The following is a 27,043-nucleotide window of genomic DNA, read 5'->3' on the forward strand; positions in this document are numbered from 1 at the left end:
GAGATAAAACGGAAAACTGGATCTCCAGTGGTATAAATGTATTTCAGAATGAAAGCAAATTTCGGAATGAAGGTAAAGGAGGATTGAAGGGAGAAGTAAAAGTCAGGATGAGAACTGACTTCTGGACCTCTGATAAGAACTTTTTTCCCAACGCCTCCTGCAAATTTCGATGAGATGGCCCGTGCCAGCGAAAGCCTGCTTAGTCAGTCCAAAAACGGAGGAACATTGAACCTTAACCTTAGCTGGACGGATCGGACTAAAGTGGTTCCGTGGAGCTCATACCTATGTATGTTATGTTGGCTGGGGAACCGTCAACGTTTCCTGCGTGGCATATGGTAGGTAGCCCCCGTACGGAAGATCATTTGGCTATGAGAGTAGCTGAGCTACTTGCGATATGGTATATAATTGAGACAATTTGTTTTATCAAGCCCTAGGCAAGTTGTCAAGAAACAATTCCGCTGGCAATCATACAATTATTGCAGATAATCCCCATTCGTCTCTTTGTGGATCATATCAAACAGCGGCTTCGCACTGAAATATCCAGCGAAAGGTGTTCCAACCGATTTATACGTAAACTCGGCATCCTCATCGGGAATTTTTATCGTCTGACCTCCCCTCCCGGCGGCGGCAGCGTCGGCCATCAATTGCGCGTGACAGCACTTCTCCAGGCTAACAAACCAGAAAACTGCTTCTTCGATAGTTTTGCCCACCGTGAGAAGCCCGTGGTTCTGAAGAAGAGCAGCTTTCTTATTCCCTAGGGCCGTAGCGATATTCTTGCCCTCTTCTGTAGCCAACACAATTCCGTTGAATTGTTCGTAAACGACATGGTCCTTGCCTCAGATATTAGCACGATTACTAGGCTGAGCTACGTCAAGTTCGATGGTCTCTCACTTTGTAAAATGCGCAGGAATCCTGCGTGATGATATCAAGTGGTCGTCCGAGGGCACAAAAAGAACGTCCATAAATGCTGTGACTATGGGCGGCACACACGACATCTTCTCGAGCCGTGTGGATGGCAGAGTGAATTGCATATGCGGCGGTATTCAACAATCGTACTGGACCACCGTCGACGACGTTTCCCTCGTGGTCCACCTGAATCAAGTCGGAAGCTTTGATGAGAGAGAATGCCACCCCAAACGGGTTCACCCAGAACGTAGTCGGGTCAACAGGGTCCCTAATCGTGATATGGCCAGCTACTCCTTCATCGAATCCATTCTTGCCGAAGATGCGGAACGCAGCAGCCAATCTTCCCTTAAGGTACTCTCTTTCCTTGTATTTGTCTTCGAAGACTGGGGGTTTTGGGAATGCCTTAAATTCGGGTTTCCCCGAGGTAAAAGTAAGATTTTCTCGGAATGTACCAACAGCAGGCTCTGTGGCCGATTCGGTCGTCGTTGCCGTCGCTGTTGGGGGCGCCATTATGCTGTTGAGAGCTTGATAGGAGAAAAAAAAAGAAATGTAACCAAAGGGGCCTCACTGTATATTTCTCCGAGAAGCTCACCCGGTGGATGCTACCGAGCGGTCTTTATACCCGACAGCCAGCCAACGGCTCAACCTCAGCTGCCGGTTAAGAGCATGACTGGACATGGAAACCCCACGAAGCATTGCGGGGAAAAGGAGGATTACGAAAGAAAGCCCCGACCTCGACGACTGGCCGAGCAACCAATAGTAGTCCTGCAATCGTCAACTAACTAGCGCGGGCCCGGGGAACAGAAGAGTCACATGACCGACAGCTTGAGCATGAAAATACGGAGTATAAACATCTCATAAAACCTTTTGACTTTCACTGAATAAGGCGTGGAAAAATAATGGATACGGACAAAAACAGCTCTCTTCGAGCACTATTAATAGCAAGCGAGATAGAACAAATCTACATCGATGCTCAGATGCGGAAAGTAACTTCTGAAATCACAATCTCGAAACAGCTCAAAAAAGATAGCCCCCGGGTTGAAGTGAATAAGGTATCATTAAAACCTACGCATGAAGCGGAATGGTACTGCTTATGCGTATGTCATCGCCGGTGGAGCTTGATAGCCGGAAGACTCTACCCGTTTGACGGATTCCTTTTCCTCCTGTAACAACCCACAACAAGGGCAGCACGCTGCACCCAAGAAGTCCATAAAGGTGGAGCCCTTGATACCATATTGGTCGCGCATTCGACCTCGTTGAAGACCTTGCAGAATGCAAGAACAGCCGACCATAGAAAGACAGCACCAGCCGCAGCACTGTGACAACAGGTTAGTACGTTTCCAGAGCCACCTTCGTTACACGGGTTTGCAGAGTTTGGCGAGCAAGACTGTCGACATACCATGCCATTGAAGCTCGAGGGCTTTTCATGCGGTTTTTCTAGGCGGGATTGGGTTCGACCGAAAAGGCAGCAAGGCAGAAAACAGGCGCACAAACCTAGAAAACAATGTTTAGTTTGGTATGAGACAGTTAAAACCGGTGGAACGGGATGGAAAACCAACACTTATCAATAGGTGTGCAACATGACCAGAACGAATGAGACCAGTCAGAGCTGGTAGCAGCTGGCATACCGGCCATTTTTCCTTTTTTTTAGCAGAGAGGTTTAGCAGAACAGAGGCACAGAAAGCAATCTCCTCCACAGTCACGCTCAGGGGGTGCTAGCTGGTATTTCACTCGACAACTTTGTATGGACGCATGGCATGCAAGCTGGGTGACCCAGGGGTTTTGTACTCATCGCGGCTGAAAGTAATTTCACCATTAACATCTTAGTTAAGAAAATAGTGTTTTTGCTGCTGATGATAAGGATGTGATTTGATAGCAGACGGGTCTTGTCTCGAGCTCAAAATGTCCCGTCTTTTCCTTGTTTGGCTTGGATCCTCAACCAAGACGAAGCCATTCCACAATTAGTGCAAATTAAGCTTGAGGGCCAAGCAGTCAGCAGAATGTGGAACCTGGGACCAATGACCATAGGATGAGAGTGAAAATCATCTCTGAAAGCGGGAGGCAAGGCTGAGATGCAATTTGAGCTCAGCTGGGGATAAGGTTCTTCATTCAGACAGCAGTGTGAATGTGTCAGAGCTTGATTTCTCCACACACCTCTTATCCTTCCTTATTTTCAAGAAGGTTCACTTTTTAGGAATGTGGGTGGAGGATCGAGCTTGGTTCGTGAAAGCGGGAGGTTTTATCCTCATGGTGAGGAGGTAAGCAACCCTTCAAGGGTCGCTGTCTGTAAGAAATACTCTGCAGGGTGGGAGAATCACAAAGTTAGAGTCCTGAAAGCTGTCTCTCGCGTCTCTGGAGTGTGGACGTGTGCGCCTTAGACTTGAGCTGCACCTCCTAGCCAAGAGATAACGGTAACTAGTAACTTGGGCGTAGTAAACGGTTAGCTACACTTCTGACCTCGTACTCCGTACTGTATGTATGTATCTACTCCGTATGCATGACTGGCACCGCCAGCAAGAGCTGTTTGAGCCTCAACCCATACGGACGGGAGAATGAAAAACGCCATGGCTCAGCTCTTGACCTGGTTGGCCCACTTTAACGGAGTTCTGGTTAGCATGACAAAATAGCTGAGACATCCGGAGCCTAGCCTCAATGAAGCACATGGGGCGGTTGAAACATACATATGCCCATACGAGGAGGGTACCTCTACAATACTAGAACAAGTACACTCACAGAGCTACAGCTTGTAATTACTTCAAGGTCTAACGTCGATATTACAGTAGTATTCTGCAGTCATGGTATATTGATCGAGAGCAGACGTCGCCGATTATTTCAAAAGTGTTTAAAAATGAGCTGGGCAGCGATGGATCTCAGCAACTTGTGGAAACATAAAGCGTACTGTTCTCCTTGGTTATGATTCAATCACCACCAGGCTCTCCAGCCAAACACTGTAAAGCATCTGCAACAAGTATCTTCAATGATACATAGCACTGAAGCTGCCGGTCATGGAGAAGCCAGATTGTTGAATAACCACCAAATCCAAGCTTGTGAACTACGGTGTAGCGACCTAAAAGAGGTGTCTCCAATGAGAGTTGGATGGTATCCGCCGGGTATAGATCTTTACAAATCCTCGTCTGACTCGGGGTAGTAAATCTCATCAGCTTCCCAAGGCGCTCGCTCGGCCATGGAGTGCTAACAAAGGAATCGACATCCTGGGTGAGAGGCAGGGTGGCGTCGGGTCCATGGAATTTGTAAGGAAGTTTTTGGTGACGTTGCTAAAAAACGAAGAAGTGAGAAAACAAAAGTTTTGGACTCTGCCAACAGTAACTTAGTTACCGGATCTCCAGCCAGCCCTCATTGTCTTGTTGATGTTGATGAAGTCAAGGAAGCATCAAGATTCCCACTCAAACTTCAACCAGGGCACACCAAGGCAGGCTATGCCTAATTAAGTTAACCAATGGGCTTAGGTAATTCCCGTATGAGATCTTCCGGCGCATATCAAATTCGTCGTCTCGAGCGTGTCTAGCTTAGCATGGACAGCAACAACTGAATCATCATGGGGAAACGTAATAAAAAGGTAGCTCCAATCCAGTTTCTGCTATACCGTACCTTTTAACTGACATATCGCATTGTTTTGCAAGTTTGGTGGCGGGAATCGTGGAACACGCCCTGCAAATTATGCGCCAATAGATAAGAGCAACGAAAAGTTTGAGACCTATTATAATAGCCTCGGAATCGTCCCGGACGATGAGAAGGAACAGTTCTGGGATGCGCTGCGGCGCGATCTTCCCAACAGCTTCCGATTCACTGGCTCCCGAAAGTATGGCTTCCAAAATGATTTCCTTTAATAGCTAGCAACTGATGACGATGAACAGACACGCTCTTGCGGTCCAGGAACGTTTAAAGGATTTTTACATTCCCAATATTACTTCCATCCGATATGAAGGGAATCTTGTCGAGCCACCTAGGCCGCTTTCATGGTACCCAGATCAATTGGCCTGGCATATGACAACCCCAAAGCAGGTCGTTAGACGTTTCCCACCGTTCGCATCGTTCCATAAATTCCTCGTTTCGGAAACCGAAGTTGGAAATATTAGTCGCCAGGAGGTAGTTAGCATGATTCCGCCACTGTTGTTAGATGTGCGACCCGGCATGGTTGTGCTAGACATGTGTGCTGCCCCGGGAAGTAAATCCGCACAGTTGATGGAAATGATCCATGCGGGTGAGGAGGAAAAAATGAAAAAGCTGGCTGATAAACTTGAAAACAATGATGCCCAGGCAGCTCGTCAGCAAGGCAAAGTTGAGATTTCCGAACTATTGAATGGGGACGCCGATATGGAAGGGTTTGAAGACGATGGTAGATCCACTGGATTGCTTATCGCAAACGACAGCGATTACAAACGTGCCCACATGTTAATCCATCAAATGAAGCGACTTAATTCCCCTAACCTTCTCGTCACTAATCATGATGCTACTTTGTATCCTTCAATTAGGCTACCTGGTTCCCCTACGGCGGCAGGGAAACGCGCTCCGAATCGATATCTCAAGTTTGACCGAATTCTAGCCGATGTCCCGTGCTCAGGTGACGGAACCGCACGAAAGAACGTCAACGTGTGGAAGGATTGGAACCCGGCTAATGGCATCGGCTTGTTTCCGACCCAAAACAGGATCCTTATTCGTGCATTGCAGATGCTCAAACCTGGAGGGCGCGTGGTGTACTCTACATGCAGTATGAATCCAGTCGAAAACGAGGCCGTGGTTGCAAGCGCAATTAAACACTGTGGCGGCCCCGAAAAGGTCCAGATCATTGATTGTAGCAATGAACTGCTTGGCTTAGTAAGATCCCCTGGTCTTACTTCCTGGACGGTGATGGATAAACAAGGTCGGATCTGGAATGCCTGGAAAGAAGTTGAAGAAAAAATCAATAATGGAGATGAGACCGTTAAAAGGGTAGTAGAGGGGATGTTTCCACCGCCTAGTGATGACCAGTCTATCGATTTAACACGGTGCATGCGGGTGTATCCCCATCAACAGGATACTGGCGGGTTCTTTATTACAGTTTTGGAGAAAAGGTCTGAAATCAAGGGCAAGTCAGAAGGCCAAAATACTCCCGCACCGAAACGTGCACGGGCCGAAGAGGATGCTTCCCAGGACACGACGCCTGTGCCCACAGTAGGGGGCGAGTTCGAGGTTCCCCCTGTCGATGAAGATAGCCGGAATGTGGCAACGGAGGATGCTCTACATCCTAAACGTAGCTCAGACCATCTTGACGGAGAGCCCGAAACCAAGCGGGCCAAAACATCAGATAGCGTTGAAGTCAGCAATGCTGTAACCAAATCAGAAGCGGTGCAAACGAAACAACCCGACGCCACGCCTTTCCGCTCGAGAAAGCAGAAGGGAGGGCAACAATTCGAGGAGCCATTTAAGTACCTGGACACCCAACTTGAAGAATTTCGAACAATTTTCAAGTTTTTCGAACTGTCCCCTCAGTTCCCCAGGGATAGGTTCATGGTACGGAATCCTGAAGGCCGGCCCCTCAAGACTATTTACTACACCACCGCCCTGGCGCGTGATATCCTGACTGAAAATGAAGGAACCGGGATGAAATTCGTGCATTGTGGGGTGAAGATGTTTGTGAAGCAGGACGTTCAGCGCCCCGACGTTTGTCCCTGGAGAATCCAAAAAGACGGGCTTACACTACTTGAGCCGTGGATTGGGACGGGAAGAACAATCAAGATCTATAAGAAGGAAACATTGCACAAGCTGCTGGTAGAAATGTTCCCCAAAGTCAGTGATGGGGGCTGGAGGGAACTGGGAGAGATTGGCGAGTGGGCAAGAGACATTGATATGGGGTGCTGCGTATTAAAACTCGAGCCCACTGATAGTGAAGACGGGTTTCAGTGAGTCTACCAACACAACCGCCGAATTGAATAGTTTTCGAAGCTAATATGTCGTACAGTGAGCATCTGATTTTACCCCTGTGGAGAAGTCTCCACTCCCTGAATCTGATGCTACCCAAAGAGGAGCGCCGTGCCATGCTTCTACGCCTGTTTAACGATGTATCTCCTCTTATCAACACCACTCAGAAAAGGGACGCAGTTGCAGCTCAAGCAAGCGGCGATGCCCTTGGGACACCTCAAGAGGCTGACAGCGACCAGCAAGATAAAGCTGCAGATGATAGATTACCCAGCAGAGAGGAGGAGGAGGCTATTAAAAATGAGAATCTTGCACTCGGCCAAGAGGAGCAAGATGCAATGAACGCAAGAGAGAGTTATCATCAGGTTGAAGGGGAGCCTGATGTGATGAATACAACAGTATAGAGAGTGTACACTAGAAATGGCCACTTCTGTGTCATCTTAAATATTGTAACATATTCAAAAGAGTAAAAATGATTTACCTTATAGCGAGAAAAATATGAATTTACTTGGAGCATTGAAATCTGAGCTTTGTCGTTTTGCGTTGATCCCAACCGCCAAGCTTCTCCAGACAGAAGGGCTTGGCGTGGCTTGGCGTGGTGGGCCGTTTCCAGCCACCGTCTCGCGGATTAGGTCATCCCCCGCCATCTCAATTAAATCTTGACAGGTTGAGCTCCCCGTATGGTGAGCATCATCTTTGTCGAATTACACAATTATCATATTCATACTCAGCTGTTAGACTACTGGAGTACCTACCTGCATATGCCCTCTTCCAAATTGAATATATTTGTGGAAAGTTTCTCAAAGTACAGAATACACGGTCCACTTCACAACCATTCCATCTAGTTCTTCGTTGAGATCTTTCGTTTACTGGTTATATGGCTCATGATTATTGAGAATCCGTTTAGATACCACTTGACTTGCTTTTGGTTCAGTATCCTTTCCAGCTGTTAACCGCATTAATGCCTCCCTTATCGTGGACGTCTTTGACTGCAACAATACAAAATCGAGATGCTCTCCACCCAAGTGCCAGTCGAAGTGGCTTCGGGAGCTATGGGGAATCAACATCTATATCTACTCGAGTTAGAGAGGAGTCTCAGCACGATGTCAGTTTTGCTTCGATCCTTAGGCGCCGGACAACGATGTTATCCATCCCCAACACCTACACTGGCCCCCATACATCTGCTGGGATCGTCATTGGCGCTGTCCTAGCCGCCGCCGGAGGCTTTATCTTACTCTTCTTGATTCTCTTCTTCACGGTTAACCGTCGGGCGATCAGCGCATCAGAATCCGTTGTGGTTTCAGAATCCACTCGATCGAGACGCTCGCGAGCCCAATCTCGCCCACGACGAACCCCGGAAGTCGTCGACGTCCGGTCGAGTGTAACAGATTCGATGATGGAAGAGGATTATGTCGAAGTGTTTGAAGAGGAAGACTCGATTGACGAGCCGCCAAGAAGAAATAGGCGGTCGAGCGGCTACCGGACTGTCAATCCAAGAGAGTATGGGGGTGGGCACAGACCAATGAGAGAGGTGCGGCACTGAATTCGTGGGAGGTGTGAGACATATGAGCTCTCACCACAATGACAACGTATCATATATACTAGTCGACCTACCACGGGTTCAGCTTACAGCTGTTACTTTGATGGATCAAGCTTTACAAATCTATCTCAGAGCTCAGCTATGAAAAGTATGAGATCACGGAACAGATTTGCCAAGGGCAAAAATCCTAGCGACTTGGAAAGCTGGTGAATGAAATTGACAAAGTAAGTGGTCACTTATCTGATTTAGCCAAAGCGGCTTCTCGTATCCTATTATTTGGTTTCTTTGTTTGCTCCAGCTTCCTTTCAAAGAAGAAACCTAACGGGTTTTTTGACAGTGATATCTGAATCGGCTTAACTCTAAGAGTCAAAGTTGCTAGCAATAAGCCTGATAGGCCCATGAATGCCCCGGCGGTAACTTGGAGACAACAGTATCAGAAAACCCAATGGTAGTGGGAATAAGCCACAGTGCCCAAGGATTTCTCTTCACTGCTATTCAGCCTGACAATCTACTATCCATTTTCCACGCTAAATGCTTTCAAAATCTTGGAATTTGAATAATATTCCTTCGGCCTCGAATACATAGCTTCCCAACGACCTAGGTAGGTCTTTAAACTGCCCCTGGTATCTCACCCCCCTGATGCCAGCCGCCTCGACGTTGAATTCGACTATCCCCTCCGCCCTCCGTCGAATTCAATATGTCTTGATATCACCCTACGATGAAGTCTCTACCCAGAAAGGCCCGGGGCCTAGAGATTTCTCAAACGGATGTCCTCGTGCGGTTCATCTCCATCAATTCCACGACATTGCCATCGATTCTACCGTTCGAAACTACTGTCCGCTGATCCCGTTCAGTCCCACCGTTCTGGGAGCATGATATCCCACTTACCCGCCACCGGTCCCTTACAAAACGACGTTGACTAGGTTGAGATTTGACATGGAAGCTAGAGGGACAGACATAAGATTCAACTGGGAGCTTACGCGTCAATGGAATACCAATACTCTTATGAGGCTGCTGTCTCTCTGGTGAGGAAAAGGTCATGGGAGATGATGGAACCAGCTCATTCATGGGACTCAACTGATTTCAACATCTACCGGCATTGGTTTAAAGCAGGAGTGCGAGAGAGAGTGTTCCAGCCACTTTCAAGGATGAAGCCTCTTGTAAAAGGTTTTGTGGGCTACTCTAAGGGAGCTTGGATTTGATATATAGAGTGGCTTGGGTCTAGCTGATCCTTTTGTATATAAAATCTGGGAGTATCCCGCTCGACCTCCCCTTGTAAAACAATAAAAACAACTATACTGCTGGAGTACATAGCTTCCCATGGTATATATGTATGAAGTCTTAATCAAAGCTGGCGGGGCTATGGAGCAGTATCTAGGGTGTGAGCTAAGAGTAGAAAAACGCCATTTTCGCTGTTCCCAATGCAAAATTTCTCTTCAAAGTGACGATGCCCTTCGTCATGCAAAGCGCAGTATTTAGTGGTGGTCCATCCAGCAAGCGGCGCTTATTATGTAAGCAGTGACTTCGCCAAGCATGGCCCGTGTGGCTGTGCGGGTCTGGCTGACGTTTGATATCGCGCACGAGGATCTTCACCAACACAGCGGTTAGGACGGAGTTGGGTTCTAATATCGCAATTTCACAGGGCAGCCCCCGTTTCTTCGCCCTGACGAGTCTCCCTCCCTGGTGCTCACTAGAGAAATACTCTCATTTTTCCCCTTCCATCACCTTTTGAAGTGAAAATCGGGCCGCTCAAGAGCAACTACGAGCATTTAAAGAGCAATAATCATGGCCGACAAATATGTATGATTCCCTACGGGCCATCTATGGCTGGAAGTAATTGAGGCTAACTCTCCTGTGCTAGAACGCCGCTCCTCCCGCCTATCCTGCGCCCGCCCACACCGGCAACTACCCTCCTCAAGGCGCCGCGCAGGACTTCTACGGCGGTCAACAGCCGCAATATCCTCCCCAGCAGCAAGGCTATTATCCTCCTCAGCAAGGCTACCCACAACAAGGAATGTACTACGGGCCCCAGGGCGGTCAACAGCCACAGCAAGGTTACTACGTTGATGATCGAAGAAGCGGCATGGGCACAGGAATATGTGCTGGCATATTAGGCGCATTGGCATGCTGCTGCTGTCTGGATATCATCTTCTAAGCGGCATGGTCAACGAATGGGTGCTTTGGGCGACAGGTCATGGTTCCGACTTTCGGTTTCTTCTTTCTCACGGTGCTGTATGGTTAAAGTCTCAAGGGGCGTAGGGGTTTGTGCTGCACGTCCTCTTTTTTGTTTCTGGGCTGGTGATTTCTGTATTTTCCTGGTTCCTGGGAGCATCGTTATTTGGCTGGGTTTGGTGAATGTTTCTGCGGATTAGCCCACTCAATTGTGATATTGCAGGAAATCACAGGGTTGTCCCCACGTGCAGGTGTTCGCTCCATCTTCTGCCTCGACCTGCTACAGCTTGTACAGATGAGTTTAATCTTTCTAGACTCTAGTGTGTTTTTTAAGGGGATTGATTGTTCTTATTGATATTCATATTTCTGCTAATAGTCCATTGTTCCAACGCAAACACAATCAATTCTGTGGTAAGCTCCTAACTACCAGTTACAATTGCCAGAGTTTCCTACTCTTACTGCAATATTCCTCTCTCCTTCTACAATAATTCAATGCCGACAACTTTTATCCCTTCCAATTCTTCTGCAGCACTCAATTATTTCACAAAGCCCACAATTGCATGCTTTGTTGCACAATACATTGGCACTGCGTAAGTGCAGCGTAACCCTGCGATCCAGGTAATCAATATCACCACTCTCTTTTTGCTTCTTTGTGCTAGCGCTCGAATCGCCATGCGGGTGAATTTTATCGGGTGCTCGATGACCGAAATAGGGGCAAATACAAACATTGCCGTGAAGTAATACATCACAGAAATCTGGCGTAACTTAAAGCGTCCTACTATCTCGGTTGGTCGGGTGCATAAATGCACTTCATAGCATTGGTAGAAGTATACAGAGTAGTACTTCGGACGTAGCGATAGCGGAAGATCAAGAACTGGTTGTGACGAGGAATGAAACAGGACGAAATATGAGAAAATTGGGGTTATAGAATTAGTTTCTGGTATATCTTGCGCTTGTGGCTAGATAAGCAAACCTCGCCTAGGTCATTTCCATCGTTAGAGCGCAAAAGAACAAGGAAAAATGATAGTAACACAGAGAAAAAAAGCTCTTGGGAATTTTTGCCAGAGTTAAGAGGGCCAGAAATGCCAGGAAAAGAATTCACAAAGAAGACAAAAATGACCCATAACCGGGGCAGACGTAGGCAGAGAAAAGTAATGAGGATGAATCAATGTCCAGGCCTCGGAAGATCAACGCCCATCTCTGGAATGTGGGTTGCATACCCGCAAGAAGTCTAGTTTCCATCTTCAAGTTTGGCATCCTTGAGCTCTTCAGCGACATCGGCAATAGCATCTGTTTCTTGTCGGAGTTCAGCCTCAGCAGAAACATGGCCGTTGACTCCAGCGTTCTGGATTGCTGCCTTCTTTGCATGATCAGTTGAACCATTGACAGGGGTATCATCCTCCAACTTAGCCAGCTCTTCCTTTGCCTTTTTGATGTTCTACCAAGAATGTTAGTAGCTGAAGCTAAGGAAACATGTGCTTAAAGGAATACAACGCACCTCTTCGGTTTTGGCGGCTTGGTTCTTCTTCCAATCCTGAAGTTTCTCGACAAGCTTCTCAATCACGCCAGGGACATCAGATTGGGTCATAGGAGGGTCCACTTTGACTCGAGACAGCTCTTCGATGACACCGAAGCTTAAGTTAAACTGCGATTTAACATCGTTGGATGCTCCCTTCTTGCCCTTCTTGTTCTTCTTTCCTCCACGGCCAACAAAGTAGTCATCGTCACGGTCTTCCTTTTTGAGGACTCGGACCCCCTTAATGTTGGAATCGTCGACGGTTCGACCAACTTCAGCACGGAAGTTCCCAGATAATGTCTTCTTAACATCATCAAGGCCGAGAGACGACAAATCGTAGTTAGGATCAAAGTGACGAATGAGTCCTTGAGCGGTGAGTATTTCGTCCGTGTAGGCTGGTCGAGAGGCTTCCTCTAGCTTCTTGTCGGCAATCTTCTTCTTTCGCTCGCGCTCATACTTCTCCCGCTCAGCTCTTTGACGTTCCCGGCGCGCGTTCTCCAACTCGCGCTCATATTCTCTATAAGCCTTGCGACTGGTGTGGAAGGTATCCTTGATACTTCTGATCGAAGCACGAGCCTTTTGTGCCTGGCCTTGAAGCTGGCTCTTTTCCTCTCTGAGAGACTTGATGTTTTTGAAAACACCGTCTTGGTCGGCCTTGATGTCGTCCAGCTCTTTTTGGAGGGAAGTATATTTTTCGCTGAGTGCTTTTTGTTCCGGGTTGTCAAGCCCCTTTTTCAAGGTGGCCAGCTGGGTCTTGAGGTCGTCGATATGCTTCTGACTGTCTTCAAAACCAGAGAAGCCTTTTCGCTGTTTTCGCAGGTTTGAGATTTCTGCAAGAGCTTTCTTTTCGTCAACGAGTTTCATCATGCCAGAATCAACTTGCTTGTCGAGACGCTGAATCTCTCGGTCAATTTCTTCCACGTTTTTGAAGCCAACACGGCCTCGGGCGGTCTTTTGCTCGGCAATGCGAGCTTTGATAGACGAATCGAGGGCGGTGATCTTTTCCTGCAAAGTGACGCGTGACGCTTTGAAACCCTGTTGCTGTTGACGGATGGACGCAAGCTGGGAGCGGAGTTCCTGTTGCTTCTTCGCAACGGGTGAATCTTGGTTGTTTGGGGTCGCGAGATCGAGCTTCGACTTCACTGCGTCCTAGATAAATCCGAATAACTCGAGTCAGCGACCGTTTGAAGGGTATCAGAATAGCTAGTTACTAGAAAATGACAAACATACCAATTTTTGTTGAATCGACGCAAGCTCCTTTTCGGCCAGAGCCAAATCAGCCTTGTAGGCATCTTCATTTGGCTTCTCAGGCCTTGTGCCTTTCTCAGACTTCTCTGCTTGCTGAACCTTGGGCTCAGCAGCAGACGTTGGTTTGGCGACTGCAGCCATGTGGACAGCACACGACTAATCGATGGAACAATCCGGAATGTGAGAAAGTGGCAATGGGGGTTGTTCTATGGTCAATCAACCGTGCTAGGCAGACACAACCACCGATCGAGCAATTGAACTGCTAGATATGCCTGGTAGTGAAGGGGTTCGTTGTTCACACTTTTTGACTTTTCAGGGACGATTTTTGGTTTTTGGAAATCAAGTGCGAGTTGGTGGTCCGTGCGCCAGGTCACCTTTCTCTCCAGCTTGTTCATGGAGATGGATTTTTCCCAAGTGCACTCAGCAGTCACCAGCCGGGCACAAGCGTGAGCAGTTTGATGACAATATAGCTCTGCAACGCGCCCTACTTGACTTGATTCTTTTCTTGACTACGACTCCGCGCAGGCTTCAGCGCAGCTAGCTATGGCGGACGAGGATTTTTCACAGGCCTCTGCGGAAGCTAATCGCGAAATGACGCGGTTATGGCGCACATGGAAGACCGTCTTTGAAATGTTGCTCGACCGAGTAAGCAACTGGGATGCCGTGCTATTTACGAAAGAGGCTTTGCTAATCACGTCTACCGCATCGTAGGGCTATGAGGTTACTGAGGAAGAAGTGAAGATCTCGTTAAATGATTTCCGGTCAAAATATGCAGATACACTCGGCTTCCCAGAGTACGTATACGGTGTGTTTAAACCGAGAGAAGACCACAAACTAACACAGCGCGCCCAGTCGCAACAAGATGCGTATTAGCGCCCGTCCGTCTCAAGCCATGATCGAGAAATACACTCCCCTCCCTTCTCCCGCAAAACCCAATCCAGTCGCCGAATGTGGCACTATCTACGTCGAATTCTGCGCCGACGCCCAGGGTGTGGGAACCAAGCAGGTCCGCGCCTTCAACCACTTCGTCGACGAACAAAATTATCATACGGGTATCTTTATAACCCAATCGCCCATCTCTCCGTCCGCCGTTCGCTTATTAACCGGCATTCCCGGGCGGTTCTGCGAGCATTTCCTGGAGCAGGAGTTGCTGGTGAACATCACACATCACGAGCTGGTGCCGAAGCATTTATTGTTGAGCGCCGAAGAGAAGAAGAGGTTGTTGCATCGGTATCGGCTGAAGGAATCGCAGCTTCCCCGAATTCAGATCGGCGATCCAGTGGCCAAGTACCTAGGTTTGAGAAGAGGGCAGGTTGTAAAGATTATTCGGAAGAGCGAGACCGCTGGAAGATATGCCAGTTACCGATGGGTTACTTAAGTCAAGCTTGTGGGTGCATTAATAGTACCTTCAAGCAATGCTGTTTAAATGGCAGTTTATTACGATGTTGCAGGAAACAAATACCGGCGGGTCATGGGAGACAAAACGTGTGCATCTACGACAAGAGAACAGTACCGAGAAGATGACATGCGTTGATGTATTCCTTCTCATTTACTAGAGTTCGGTCAGATTTCTTGAGGTCGAGCATGATGGCGTACGGAGTGGTTTGAATTGCTCCATTTTTATCGATTCCACAGGAGTTTCTTTGGGCGAGGTGAAATTCCAATTCGAGGTCTGAGAGTCACTTCTAGTCAATGGAAAACGAACTGAAACTTCTTCATGACGACCAATGTCTATTCAACATGATAAGAAAATTCCGCTATAACTTTGCTCTAGTTGTATCCTTTCCACTCCTAACCACAATGCCCTTCTTCTCCCCATTCCTCTGTTGGTCCCGTAGAACTCGCCTCAAAATCTTTCCACTTGCACTCTTCGGGATTTCGTCTGTGAATTCCACCTCCGCAAGCCACTTATGCCTGACCTTCTTCTCCTGGACGTACTGTATAAGATTTCTTCCAATGGCCATGACGTCGTCACTTCTTCGGGCAGACTTCAAAACCACGTAAGCCTTGGGTTTTTCGCCTGCATATTCATCCGGTACGGCGAGGACTGCGGCATCCTCAACATCCGGATGTCCAAGGAGCAAGTCCTCCAGTTCAGCAGGAGCGACGCCGATACCTTTAACTTTGATCATTTCCTTGATGCGATCCGTTATTGTGATAAAGCCTTCTTCATCTATTTTGCCAACATCTCCGGTATGAAGCCAGCCTTCCTCATCAAAGGTTTCGCGAGTTGCTTTGGAATTATTCAAGTAGCCCATCACCACTTGCGGGCCTCGAGCAAGAATTTCACCGGGCTGGTTGTATCCGAGTTCGGCTCCAGTATCCGGGTCAATAATCTTAACCTCAGTGTTGGCAACAATGGTACCGACGCGGAAGGCGTACTCATAACCCATTTTCCCAATTGGGTGAGCGGTTATGCAGCTGCAAGATTCCGTCATGCCGTATCCTTGTTTGAAGCCGGTTCCGGGGAACTTCTTTTCTAAAAGCGAGAGGATCTCAGCACTGAGCGGAGCGGCACCAGACGAAAAACGTTCCACATGGGATAGGTCATATTTGTCGACGATGGGATCACGGACCATCCGAATCAAGATTGGCGGGACAAGCAGGATCTCCTTAATTTTAAAGGTGGAAACGGCGTCAAGCATGGCTTCCATAGAAAACGCTGGGAGCATATAAATTTCGGCGTTTAGAAGGACTGGCAAATGCAATTGATGGACGAGACCAGTAACTAAAAATCCGATGTTAAGAGCGTCTTCCACCCTAGGTTTAAGGCTAGGCGTCGCTTACTGTGAAAGAGCGGAAGAACCGCAAGCACTTTCTTATGCGTTTCAGGCGTGATCTGCCGGACTTGCAGGCACTGGGCAATGACATTTTGGTGTGCAATCATAACCTGTAGCCCAAGATTAATGTCCATTTAGATCAGGTCGAGGTGAATGGGTAGATGTCTTACCGCTTTCGGCAACCCCGTTGTTCCGCTGCTGAAGCTCAAAAATCCGCAAACATCTTTATTCTTTTTACCTAGGGGGATCTTGAATGATTTGGCCTGCCCTTCTGGACCGTAACTCCTCCCAATGCTCAGAAGATCTTTCATTGTCGTATATCCTTCCACTTCACCTTCAAGGAGGAAGATTCTATTTTGCGGAATACCTGCATTCTTCGCGGCCTCAACAGCAACATCCATAGAAGATGGCATAGTCATTAAAATTTTAGCTTGTGCCGTTTTGAGAGCATGTGTCATTTCTTCCACATTATATGCAGGAGAAGCACCGGACACAATCCCCCCTAGAAAGCGACAGGGCCCATGGGCGATAGAGTTAGTCGCGTATTCCATCTCACAGTTAAATGGAAAGCGACATGACACGATGGAAGAGAGAGTATAACAAACCTATCCTGATGGCTCCCAGCATAGCAACTGGGTACCATATCGTATTTTGGCTAAACAATGCCACAGTATCTCCCTCCTTAAAATCAAACATCTTCACCAGAGCTGTTGAAAGTAAAGTGGTATACTCTTTGACTTGAGTAAAGCTGATACGTTCTCTCGTGGCCGCATTGGTATACCCAGCAATCTCGGCTGCTGGAAACTTGGACAATGGGCAGTAAGGAGAGTATGGGTCAAACAGCCAATCCCAAACGGTGATATCCGTTGGGACTATGTGATGTTAGCAATTGGCAGAAGTTTACAGTATGGGATTGGGGAATAGCTCCTCGATAAGGGAATGGTATCGGGTGGAGGGCTCCTTACTGTCAAGGGTCGGATTGAGCGACTTGAATACCATCTTGGAAGCTGTCGTCAAGATTTTGGGAAAAGGAGAACGGCCTATTAGCTCAACAACAACGCTTTAAGAGACTGTACAAATGAAAGGTGTTACGGAATATTTAAATGAATCCGAGTAGCAAGCTGCCCCCGCAAATAAAAGCTTCTCGGATCCAAGCTACCATCCTGTTATTCGAGCTAGTACTGTAGCTTCAAAGGCTTCGGAGCGGAGTATATAGCATCTCAGCTTCTTAGCTCACTTTTTGAAAGCCGGGAGGGCACGCTATTTAGTGAAAGGGGCCAGGGTTTGGATCGGCCTGCACGGGTAAACGCAATCTTCCTGGCCACTTGATTGGCAGCAAGTGTATTGGTGGTTCAGCTACCATCCTGTGTTGCTTAACATTGGATATCATTGGCGAGTTTCCCCTCACAAGCTATGTCGGATCTCGGTCTGTCACTCCCACCATGGCTGGCGGGGAATGATGACGCTCCAATAGCCGATTACTGACAGAAGGAAAGAAAAAGGAATCCAGAAAGCAGCCGTATCACTTGGCATATATTGCTTTTCTGCATCTCAACATCATCCTCTGCAACTTCACTGGAGTTGAACTTGATGTCGACCTGGACGTTGAGGTCGATCGGATGGCGGCCGTAACAGGAATAGCGCCAAGCTAACCCGTTAGTCACCTAGTTAAACTTTCGGCGACGGCGAATCTAGATCCCGATACCAATTAGTAAGCCGGCCCTTCATCGCTCCAGCTGGATATCTTACTATTTGCTGAAACATCCCATGGTGACACTCATCATTGCCAGAATTCCCGACACCTGTGTCCAATTATACATATTAATATTTCTATATGAGACATGTGTTTCAATATATATGGAGTACAAGGTCAACCAGGCATCCTATTCTACCACCGATTTAACGCACCAACATAGAGCCAACCCTAAAACCGACTTTCCGCTTTAAGACCTCGTGGTACACCAGGCTTATCAGCATATGGTCATGGCATTTCTAGGAACCGCAGCCGGCCCTTATAGTTTTGCAACAGGCGGCATAAGTTTCAGATCCTGATGAGGAATATCAAGATAGTCCCACATAAAATGAAACCGGTCACTTCCAAAGAATGGCTCCGCATTTCCTTTACCGTCATGCACCCAGAACCACGGACAGCCGTATGCACCAAGGTCTTTTACTGCGTGTTCGGTATTGTCCGTAAGGACTTTCTTTATTTCTGGGTCGTTTCCGCCTTCTAGGACCTCTTCTGCTTCGGCCTCATCAAATACTTTACGGGCCGCAATCAAGAGATTCTCAGGCTTTGAGATATCAAGCTGTCCATTCCACATAGTCTCGAAGCATGATTCGAAGAAATCTTCGTATTTCTTCGGATATTGCTTTTTTGCAAAGACGAGACAACGTTGGGGCTGGAAGCCAATTAGCGCATGCGGGTGGTCAGTGAGCGATTTTACACACCAAAAGTGAGAGAATCGGAAAGAAGGACGGAATCTTGAAGCTCTTTCCAAAGTACTTCTGAGCCCTAGGCCCATCGTACTTTGCATAGGCTGCTTTGGCTGGGAGCGTCCACGGCGGCTTGTTTCCTTAAGATAAGTTTAGGAAGACTTCTTGATACGTACGGCGTGGCTTTTTGGCGTGACTTACCACTACCAACGTTTATACCCCCTAAGAATACAGGGGTGAATCTAGCAGGGTAGTCATTAGCAGTTGATTCAATCGTCACATACTGGCAACGGCCACCTACTCAACTGACACGCCCAATTCAGCCAGCGCTTGTTTATTTTGGCGAAGATAAGACAAGGCGAAAAAGCTGAACGGCGACACTAAGGAACCATGAGCATTTCGTCAAGAAGCCACTTCCTCCGGCCTGAACCTACCGCAGTCAATATAGCATTCAATCTTCTTTTGGCCCATTTTCCATAGACGTCTCAGCCCGCTACTCTTGATGGATAGAGATTACACATTGTTTTTGGGCATGAACCATATCTTTACAAGTTTTGACCAAAGTAACAACATGGAGTAACCGAGGCTCTTTTGGTCGGAAGATAAATCAATCCTATGGGTGCCACACGGAGTCACCGATCGAAAGTCCACATTGGCCGACAAATATCCGGAGGTTGTGATCAAGCCCTTAAACATAGATTCGGGCGTGGAACATTTGTTTATTAATCCGATAAAAAATATTGCTCCTCCTAAGGCCGCTGATGACGTTAAGAACCGAGGCATTTTAAGCTCCAGTGGTAACTTGTAAGGTTCCCAGCTTCACAAATACTCCAACCGCGGGGGACTTTGTTGCTTCAAACCAATAAATAATATTCATAATGCTGTTGCCATCGACTGGCGGTTGGGCGCATATTAGAGATAATAGACAAGTTACCCGTTAGATTATTCCTCATGGCCGATATTAGTTCCCGGCCGGTTGCCCTGGTGGTTGGAGCGTCTCGCGGTATAGGCCGACAGGTCGCCATAGATTTGGCGAGGAACGGTTATAGGGGTATATTGCCAATAAAGAGCATATGTCTTTCAAAGCTAATAAGTTTCCAGTCGTTGTGGCAGCGAAAAGCATATCAGATGCGTCCAAGACGTCCACGTTCCCACCGGATCCAAACTCTTCAGAGTCTACCATCAGCACTGTACAACGCGAAATCCAAGAGAATGGCGGCGAAGCGAAGAGCGTACAGGTTGACACCAGAGATTTCGCAAGCGTGACAAACATGGTGGATTCGACAGTAAAATCGTATGGCCGCCTCGACGTGATAGTGTATAACTCGGGGGCGATTTGGTGGTCATCGGTGGAGAAGACTCCCATGAAACGGTTTTTGCTGATGCAACAAGTAAACGTTGAAGGCTTATATGGTACTGTTCAAGCGGCCCTGCCGCATTTCAAGAAAAGTAATTGGAAAGCCCGAATCATTGTTGTTAGCCCGCCGATCTATTCGAGATTCTTTCGAGGGAAGACCGCATATGCGATGGGAAAAGTGGCCATGTCGGTACTAACAAAAGGCCTTGCCATGGACTGGATAAGGGAGGGAAAGCGTGAGATGGCTATCACGAGCATCTGGCCTGCAGCCGTAAGCTTCCGTCGCCATTCGGTAAAAAAGCGCTCACACAAGAAAACCAGGCAATTCAATCTGCTGCTACTCCCGACCCGAATTATCAACGAGACTTGAGATTACCGGTAGGCCCCCAAAGGCTACGCGCCGTTCAACGTCGGTGGGCTTACACAGATGATAGACGATCTTCTCCGATGCCATTCTGGCCATGCTTCGCGCCCCTGCCGAAGAGGTTAACGGCTGTCTTGAATTAGACGAAGATTTCCTTCGCAAGAAGGGCGTTTCTGACTTCTCACAATATAGCCTTGTCCCTGGAGCCAATCCACGGCGAATTATGCCAGCTCAACTACCGGATTTAACGGTTGCTGAGCAGAACGATGAAGGACGCCGGGTAGACAGTACTGAACTCCGTCGTGGCTCGAAGATATAGTCCGGCACAATTGTATAAGTTAACAGGTTATTGAACCGTTTGAACAGTAAGCGAGAGATATTGCGAAATTTGGGAATGGAGGTCTCTCAGATTGGGTACACGATTCCTAACCCTTCACCTGCAGTAGTATCAGCCCCAGAGACAGAGGACGTAACTAGTGCTTCAGTCAAAAATATCCTCGGTGCTCACTGACTTGTTACTCCGTGGTTAACTAGGTAACAAGTAGCTAAATGCCTTCCTTGCAGGGATATGAACCTATATAGCTAATCCCTGCATATAACTATGGATTTCAACGCAACGTCAGGTGTCAATGAGTGAAGCACTGCAAAGCCAAAGGACGCCATCCGACATGTAATTCCGTTAACTGATGCAGCAGATGTACAGAGTAGCTAGATACATAGTCACCTCATTAATTACTACTTCCAGCTCAGAAAAAGTGACATTTGCGATTTACAAGATTACAAGGCCAAGTATCTATGCCGGTTCGGTTTATATGTTGACTCCATACTCCATAAGTTAGCACTTCTGAATTCACCACACGGTAAATCGAAAATTGCCTTCTGGGCCCAGCCGGTTGTAACTTGGTCCAGCGTAACGAGTACAGCTGAACCCCTATCCTGACCATTGTGGTCAAGTGTAGCCACAGTGTTCCTACCCCCTTAATTGAGAAGTTCACGCTATCGCCTTCTCCTGAAGCTGAGAGACAAGAGAGGAATTCGGCTCTCCGTCTGGGAAGGACTGGATTTCCGTCCGTAAAGGACCACCTGCTTCTCCAGCCCCTACTGTTCCTCCCCTGGATTGAATAACTCACGCTGCTCCCTGCCCTATAGATGACAAAGGAGATGCCCTTTCCTAGCTAAAAGACTTAACCTCCTCCTTCCAGGAAGGGTTGAAATTCCCCTCTATAAAAGGCCGTCTGCTTGTTCCTCTCCTGCACTCTTCTCTCCTCCTTTTTCTTCCCATGTGTCACATCTGCTTTAACAAATACTCAAGCTTTCCATTTTCATCTCCATTTTCACTTCATCTTTCAATTATGTCGACTTACGCGAACATTGTGGCCACCTTGGCAATCGTGGTGGCAGTGTTGCCCGTAGGGTCCTGGATTCAGCGATTCCTTCCATGGCTGTGGCCGCGCCAGGAAGCACCGCTGGTCCAGCTACCCCCTGAGCTGCAAGAACAGTTGACTGACTTGCAATTGGAGCTAGACGAGGTTGCGCAGGAGGTCCACGATTTACGCGGATCAAACTTGCAAAACCTCGTGACTGCTCTCGAAGGTGCTGGTACGGCATTGCGCGAGTATTCGGTGTCTGAAAGCTCAGGGACGTAGGCCACCACGTTGCCCTCTCTCCTCTTTTTCGGAGCGGCTCACTCTGATGAAGGTTTAGGGGAGAGCACCAGCGATGAGCTCGCACTTCTGCGCAGTGCTGGTGACTAGTAGCCCTTCGGGGCGAAGCTAAGACGAGCTCGACCACATCGTGAAAGCCGCCTACCCAAGGCTAGTTTTCCGAACGCGCTTTAGGAGAAAGGTATAATGGCTGGACTCGAACAATCATTTAAGGTGATTTTTCAACCTTCTCGACGCCGTTGTGTTAGCCTCCCAATGAAAAGCGTGTGTGGTACAATACTGACCATCTTTTGTCATTCAAAAATCGGTACGTCGTAACGGTTCGGCCACGCCATCCATCAGTCACCCGATGATTTACATACCCAAACTTTCTGATAGCTTTGAACGAGTAAATCAACCCGCGGGGACCAGATGTGACTTTGAGATCCTTCCATTCGGCGTTGCAATCTCGGCACCAACATGGGCAATTGCAGCGTTTTTGTCTCAAATCTAAAAGACAATCTGACACTCTCCTGTCACAGCAAACGGGGATATCAAGGCGATCTGTTGGTGCGGGATCAAACGACTCCGTTTGTAGTCGATACTGAGATTCAATGGCAAGGCCATTCTTAATGCAAGGAATTGTTTTTATGTCAATTTGTCCCAGCTTGGACGCAAATGAACACTCATGGGAAAGAACGCGCTTGGCGCAGTTATACTCGAACCTTGAAGTGTTATCGTGGCACGAGTAGCCGATAGTTATATCCCTCAAGCGAGTCAAAAGGTGGACACAATCTCTGAAAGTGAATCGAGTGCAGGGACAGAGATTTATTATACCCATATGAAAGCCAAGTTCACAATACCTGCGAGTTCGTTCGACTTGCAAGTAATAACTTGAGAATTCTTTTGCCGGATGGAGTCGGAGGCATTTGGAACAATACCGCCAGCGCACGTTCTCAAGGAGTCCCAGAAGCTCATACCTTGCCAGCCCTGGCCTGTCGGTATCGCGGTAGCGCAAATCGTTCACGAATATGCGTGGGATACTAAGCTCGTCCTTCCAAGCGCTGGAGTAAAGGATACGGAATAGAGCTTTGCAGGTTAATGCTAGGCATACCTGTGATTCCAGGGGAAGAAAGGATGAGATGTGAAGTTGGAGTTCAACGGGTAGCTGTAGGATTGTCAGACGCTGTCGTCTCCGGAGTAGCAAAAATAAACGGATTAAGAGGTTAAACAGGTGCGGGAGTATAGGTGTTGTCGAGAATGCCATGCTTGGAACTGCGTCGAGTATATTGAAGTCTTCGGTTGGAAATTTCGCGTAAGAAGTGGGAAGTCCAGGGAGGGTCCTGCGCGGTTGATATTTAACTAACCGCAATGTCCGTCCTATTCGTCATTGATCATACCAATCCATGGAACAAGTAGTTATCCTTGACCTAGGTCCTTAAATATTTTCGAGCAGCCTTTGTGTCTGTAGTTAACTAGTTAACCTTGCTGCACTCCCCATTAGAATTCGGAGGCTTGGAGATTGTGATGCAACGAAATGCTGATAGCAACCGTCAGCGATTCGCTCACTAGGATGAAGCCAGGCTGGAGAGCTTCATTGTATGGATGTACTTGAGCAACGATTTGCCATTGATACGAGATAACTATCGCAGTATCCCGAAATCTCAAGACTTCAATCCCGTTTGGCGCTGCAAACAAGCCTTGACGTAGCCGCAGTCAGTTCGGAACAGCCGGCTGGTCGGAACCAGTATGATGCCTGAATCAAGCATGGGCCCAACGGGGGGGTTATGAGTTGGCCCAGCCTTTGAAACACGCTGGATTTAAAAACAAAATAGATTTGGTTAAACCCCAGGCAAAATTGGGTGGCCTTGAGAAAAAAAAAAGTCGGGATTTCAGCTCAAAAAGACCATGGTGACCTCCAGAGGACCAGATGTAACTAGTTAGTGGTACTCTGTAGTTTAACGCGAGTTTCTAATCCCTGCTCAACCAACGATTTCAGTTATTACCAAAAAGTTCAAGAGACCGAAACGGCAAAGGCGTCAACAAAGCGGTTCCGCCCCCCCTGGGTCATCGCAAAAATTGATGAATCAAAACATGTTTCCAGGGGATGAGACTTGAACTGTCGCGAGACTGTTTTTTGGAAAGCCCGAAATCTATGTTAACTATCTCCCCCCCTGTTAACCAAGGTTGAGGAAATGCCGGTTAGTTACTAAGGTTTCTCGGTGTGAGAACAACAGCCGCTCGGCCCGGGAAGCTCGGAACAGGGGGAAACAACAACGGAATTTGGCGGGTTGCAACACAATGCTGGGGGGGCATTTGGAACAGCTGGCAAAGACTGGATTTTTTGAAACAAAGTCGGATGGATATTGAAGTACGGAAAGTACATACATTAATTCTAGAATGCGACGCACCGGTAAGGACCAAGGTTCCCTAACGGAAAATATGTCCAGAGAGATTGGGCAGGTAACTGGTTAGTTAACAAGTACTCCGTTCTGGACCGGTTTGGCAAAAGGAAAAGTATTCCTTCCAAACAACGTGGGACACGATGAAGTCCAGTAAAGGACCACCAAAAATATGGTAGGTGACGAATTCAGTCTTCATGGGGTAGAAAAAACTCCACCCGGCAAGAACATAGTTAATGCAGCAATTGAAAAGCCGGGCATTGGGAACGCCTCGAGCTTTGGCGCAGATCAAAACCCCCCAAAACTCCTTTCCCCCCTACGGCGCCATCAAACCAACACGCGCAATATAGGACGACTGTTCGCTGTCGACTATGCATGCACCCAAGAGAAATATATGCCGTAAACATGGTATGTGCAGATTGCCACCAAGATTAGCAATTTCCCCAGGAAAGGATGTGAAACAAAACCATGAACCCCATAATAGTACAGATGAATGGCCGCGATAAGGAGCCCAGCCCTCCAACACCGTCGCCAAAACCCAGATTGTATCAAAAAAGAAGAAAAAGAAAGACGTAACGCGTGGCATGTCGTACTCTTGCTCTGATAGGAGCTGGAAAAAAGTAGGGGGTATGTGAGGTAAACCGGCCGGGTATAGAGATAGAACGGTATCGGAGGTTGCCAAAGACAGGTTAGCGGTGTGGATTACGTTCAACATCATCGTTTTGCCTCAATAGCCCGCCTAGGTCTTGAAGCTCTGGTACAGGCCCAGCTTGCGTTGGATATGTCCGTCCCTGCCTGGTCCGTTGCGAGGCACTTGGTGTTGCTGTTCCCGAGGAGTTTTCTGTGCCGTTGGGCCGTCCTGCACTCGAGAGAGTTGCCGTGCCCGGGCGTGAGAAATTGCGGATGTTTTGGGGTGGAGTCCCGTGAAGCGATGACTGTGAAGACCCGGAATAGGCGGGCGCTGGTGAGAGAAGGCCGCTTACGGCGTTTAAGAGAGATCGACTGCGAGTTAGGTGCTGGTCTTGAAGAGTAGACTGTGGCTGTGGATGTGCGTCACGGTTGCGCGTTAGGTCTGTTGGAGAAGGGGGATCGAGAAGGCCGCCAACGTCGTTCAGGGAGACTTTGGATAAGGACATGTAGGATGGAGGCATGGTCGTATCTTTGGGGGAAGGATGGGAGTTGGTTTCTATATACTCGTGAGGATGTATCTTTAGACCGCCTAGGCTATCAGTTGTGGACGTACGATCGTCATCGGCATTATTAGATTGAGAGAACGAGAATTGCCAGTTCGGATCAATCGAGCCACGCTTAGCCACGTGAGCACTCGGGAGGGCAACAGGAGCTGGGCGGATCTTTTGGTAGCTAGGAGAACGAAGCTCTGGGTCCAGGCGGATGCCTAGGTCTCCCACGAGGTCAGCGTCGCTCCCCCAGTGATGATGGGTTATAGTTGCTCGTCGTGAGGACGTCTGCTCGACACTTTCGGTTAAGGAACCAGCTTTGAACTTTTGCTTCTTAAGTCCCCTGTCGCGAACAAAGGAGCCGATAACGATGGCATTGGAAACTGCGGCCGCGGCGAGGATTTCAAGAGAAGCGATCAACGAGCGGTACTGTTGCGACCCATGGCGTGATATTACGGACGGTACGCGATAGCAAGTGATAGCGACCAGAATTAAGGATAAGCCGAATAGGAGGGTTAGTGATACTTTCCGCTTAGTCGGCATGACTGACAGAAAAATAATGGGTATGGGAAAGGCGACAAGTAAGAGATCGGTGATGACATCGCAGGTCCCCATTGTGATCAGCTGGGCGTAGCCTTGACGGCATTTGGGGCCAGGATCCGGAACAACTTGCCAATAGTGGTCGAATGGCTGGCATTCTGTCAGCGTTGCGATGATGACCGCGATGAAAGTAACGAGCAGGAAATAGCGGATGCCGACGAGAACATGCTGAAAGGAGCGGCGCCATATCTGAGCCGTCAAGCGTTTAAAAAACGCTGTGACGGTGAACTTGGCTGTCCAAATGCTGTAATCAAGTTAGTGAACAGTTCATTATGGTCACAAAAATGAATCGATGTTCAAGTGAATTTGAAAGCCAGATTGGAGATGTGGGAAAGTTCTCACAATAGTGCATAGAAGATGCGGGCCCCCAAAACCATTCTGCTCCCATACTCCCGTTGAAGTATATCATGTTCCGAGAAACCCGTGGTGATCGCGTTGTTGGTCCCCCAAAGCAGAACAACATGAACAAAGCCCATACGGATGAGCAGAGGTAGGATGCTCAAGGCCATCACCCAGTCTTCCGGAAATAATCGTTCCGTGCGGATGTATCGACCGAAGACCCGCACGAGAATAATGGCGAGGGAGAATCCCGTTGCCCACCAGCTCACCAGCAATGTCGGGTTCGTCTCTTGCCTCGTCTGAGCGTCGGGAGGGGAGGAGTACAGGCGACGGGCGAAAGCCGGAAGGGACTCCATGACCGCTGAACCGCCTCCGTAGAGGGGTCAGGAGATGGGAAAGCAAGTCTTCAAGCCAGCAAAGTGGTTCACGCAATTCGAATAATCATCATAGACCACATTCGGGTGTCTCCAGCGCTCGACACTCCCAGATCTGTTCAACATCCGGCCACGTCCTCTACCCACGTTGACACCATGGAAGTCGCAAAAAGCCAGGTCAGCTCACGGCCTTCGAGTTATCGAGTCCATTAACACCGTATTTTTGACTTCGTAGCAGGGGCGACAAATGGCATCACCATGCGGATAAAACA

At 48.2% G+C, this 27,043-nt stretch overlaps 12 protein-coding genes across 12 annotated transcripts; 6 read left to right on the forward strand and 6 right to left on the reverse strand.

Moving 5' to 3' along the window:
- Positions 1 to 473: 473 nt before the first annotated feature.
- UREG_07169 (uncharacterized protein) lies at positions 474 to 1,416 on the reverse strand (the record flags this gene model as incomplete). Its single annotated transcript, XM_002582350.1, has 2 exons — positions 474 to 830; positions 892 to 1,416. 2 exons carry the CDS (start codon positions 1,414 to 1,416, stop codon positions 474 to 476), a joined length of 882 nt encoding a protein of 293 aa, XP_002582396.1.
- A 581-nt stretch (positions 1,417 to 1,997) lies between these two features.
- UREG_07170 (uncharacterized protein) lies at positions 1,998 to 2,541 on the reverse strand (the record flags this gene model as incomplete). The annotated part of the gene is made up of 3 exons (XM_002582351.1): positions 1,998 to 2,222; positions 2,306 to 2,400; positions 2,535 to 2,541. The coding sequence occupies 3 exons, from the start codon at positions 2,539 to 2,541 to the stop codon at positions 1,998 to 2,000; spliced, it is 327 nt and encodes a 108-aa protein (XP_002582397.1).
- A 1,921-nt stretch (positions 2,542 to 4,462) lies between these two features.
- On the forward strand, positions 4,463 to 7,226 carry UREG_07171 (uncharacterized protein; the record flags this gene model as incomplete). The annotated part of the gene is made up of 4 exons (XM_002582352.1): positions 4,463 to 4,483; positions 4,548 to 4,726; positions 4,782 to 6,806; positions 6,866 to 7,226. 4 exons carry the CDS (start codon positions 4,463 to 4,465, stop codon positions 7,224 to 7,226), a joined length of 2,586 nt encoding a protein of 861 aa, XP_002582398.1.
- Positions 7,227 to 7,963: 737 nt separating this feature from the next.
- On the forward strand, positions 7,964 to 8,365 carry UREG_07172 (uncharacterized protein; the record flags this gene model as incomplete). Its single annotated transcript, XM_002582353.1, has 1 exon — positions 7,964 to 8,365. The coding sequence occupies one exon, from the start codon at positions 7,964 to 7,966 to the stop codon at positions 8,363 to 8,365; it is 402 nt and encodes a 133-aa protein (XP_002582399.1).
- Positions 8,366 to 10,147: 1,782 nt separating this feature from the next.
- UREG_07173 (uncharacterized protein) lies at positions 10,148 to 10,517 on the forward strand (the record flags this gene model as incomplete). Its single annotated transcript, XM_002582354.1, has 2 exons — positions 10,148 to 10,162; positions 10,224 to 10,517. The coding sequence occupies 2 exons, from the start codon at positions 10,148 to 10,150 to the stop codon at positions 10,515 to 10,517; spliced, it is 309 nt and encodes a 102-aa protein (XP_002582400.1).
- Positions 10,518 to 11,765: 1,248 nt separating this feature from the next.
- UREG_07174 (uncharacterized protein) lies at positions 11,766 to 13,439 on the reverse strand (the record flags this gene model as incomplete). Its single annotated transcript, XM_002582355.1, has 3 exons — positions 11,766 to 11,972; positions 12,033 to 13,199; positions 13,281 to 13,439. 3 exons carry the CDS (start codon positions 13,437 to 13,439, stop codon positions 11,766 to 11,768), a joined length of 1,533 nt encoding a protein of 510 aa, XP_002582401.1.
- Positions 13,440 to 13,841: 402 nt separating this feature from the next.
- UREG_07175 (DNA-directed RNA polymerases II 24 kDa polypeptide) lies at positions 13,842 to 14,676 on the forward strand (the record flags this gene model as incomplete). The annotated part of the gene is made up of 3 exons (XM_002582356.1): positions 13,842 to 13,943; positions 14,010 to 14,092; positions 14,142 to 14,676. 3 exons carry the CDS (start codon positions 13,842 to 13,844, stop codon positions 14,674 to 14,676), a joined length of 720 nt encoding a protein of 239 aa, XP_002582402.1.
- A 379-nt stretch (positions 14,677 to 15,055) lies between these two features.
- UREG_07176 (uncharacterized protein) lies at positions 15,056 to 16,491 on the reverse strand (the record flags this gene model as incomplete). The annotated part of the gene is made up of 3 exons (XM_002582357.1): positions 15,056 to 16,026; positions 16,086 to 16,188; positions 16,249 to 16,491. 3 exons carry the CDS (start codon positions 16,489 to 16,491, stop codon positions 15,056 to 15,058), a joined length of 1,317 nt encoding a protein of 438 aa, XP_002582403.1.
- A 1,599-nt stretch (positions 16,492 to 18,090) lies between these two features.
- UREG_07177 (uncharacterized protein) lies at positions 18,091 to 18,985 on the reverse strand (the record flags this gene model as incomplete). The annotated part of the gene is made up of 4 exons (XM_002582358.1): positions 18,091 to 18,480; positions 18,530 to 18,654; positions 18,716 to 18,736; positions 18,949 to 18,985. The coding sequence occupies 4 exons, from the start codon at positions 18,983 to 18,985 to the stop codon at positions 18,091 to 18,093; spliced, it is 573 nt and encodes a 190-aa protein (XP_002582404.1).
- Positions 18,986 to 19,587: 602 nt separating this feature from the next.
- UREG_07178 (uncharacterized protein) lies at positions 19,588 to 20,554 on the forward strand (the record flags this gene model as incomplete). The annotated part of the gene is made up of 2 exons (XM_002582359.1): positions 19,588 to 20,142; positions 20,306 to 20,554. 2 exons carry the CDS (start codon positions 19,588 to 19,590, stop codon positions 20,552 to 20,554), a joined length of 804 nt encoding a protein of 267 aa, XP_002582405.1.
- Positions 20,555 to 21,587: 1,033 nt separating this feature from the next.
- Positions 21,588 to 21,989, forward strand: UREG_07179 (uncharacterized protein; the record flags this gene model as incomplete). The annotated part of the gene is made up of 2 exons (XM_002582360.1): positions 21,588 to 21,834; positions 21,940 to 21,989. The coding sequence occupies 2 exons, from the start codon at positions 21,588 to 21,590 to the stop codon at positions 21,987 to 21,989; spliced, it is 297 nt and encodes a 98-aa protein (XP_002582406.1).
- A 2,980-nt stretch (positions 21,990 to 24,969) lies between these two features.
- On the reverse strand, positions 24,970 to 26,753 carry UREG_07180 (uncharacterized protein; the record flags this gene model as incomplete). Its single annotated transcript, XM_002582361.1, has 3 exons — positions 24,970 to 25,466; positions 25,524 to 26,302; positions 26,401 to 26,753. The coding sequence occupies 3 exons, from the start codon at positions 26,751 to 26,753 to the stop codon at positions 24,970 to 24,972; spliced, it is 1,629 nt and encodes a 542-aa protein (XP_002582407.1).
- Positions 26,754 to 27,043: the final 290 nt, after the last annotated feature.

Source organism: Uncinocarpus reesii, genomic scaffold (assembly GCF_000003515.1).
Source record: "Uncinocarpus reesii 1704 scaffold_5 genomic scaffold, whole genome shotgun sequence".
Taxonomy (NCBI): domain Eukaryota; kingdom Fungi; phylum Ascomycota; class Eurotiomycetes; order Onygenales; family Onygenaceae; genus Uncinocarpus; species Uncinocarpus reesii.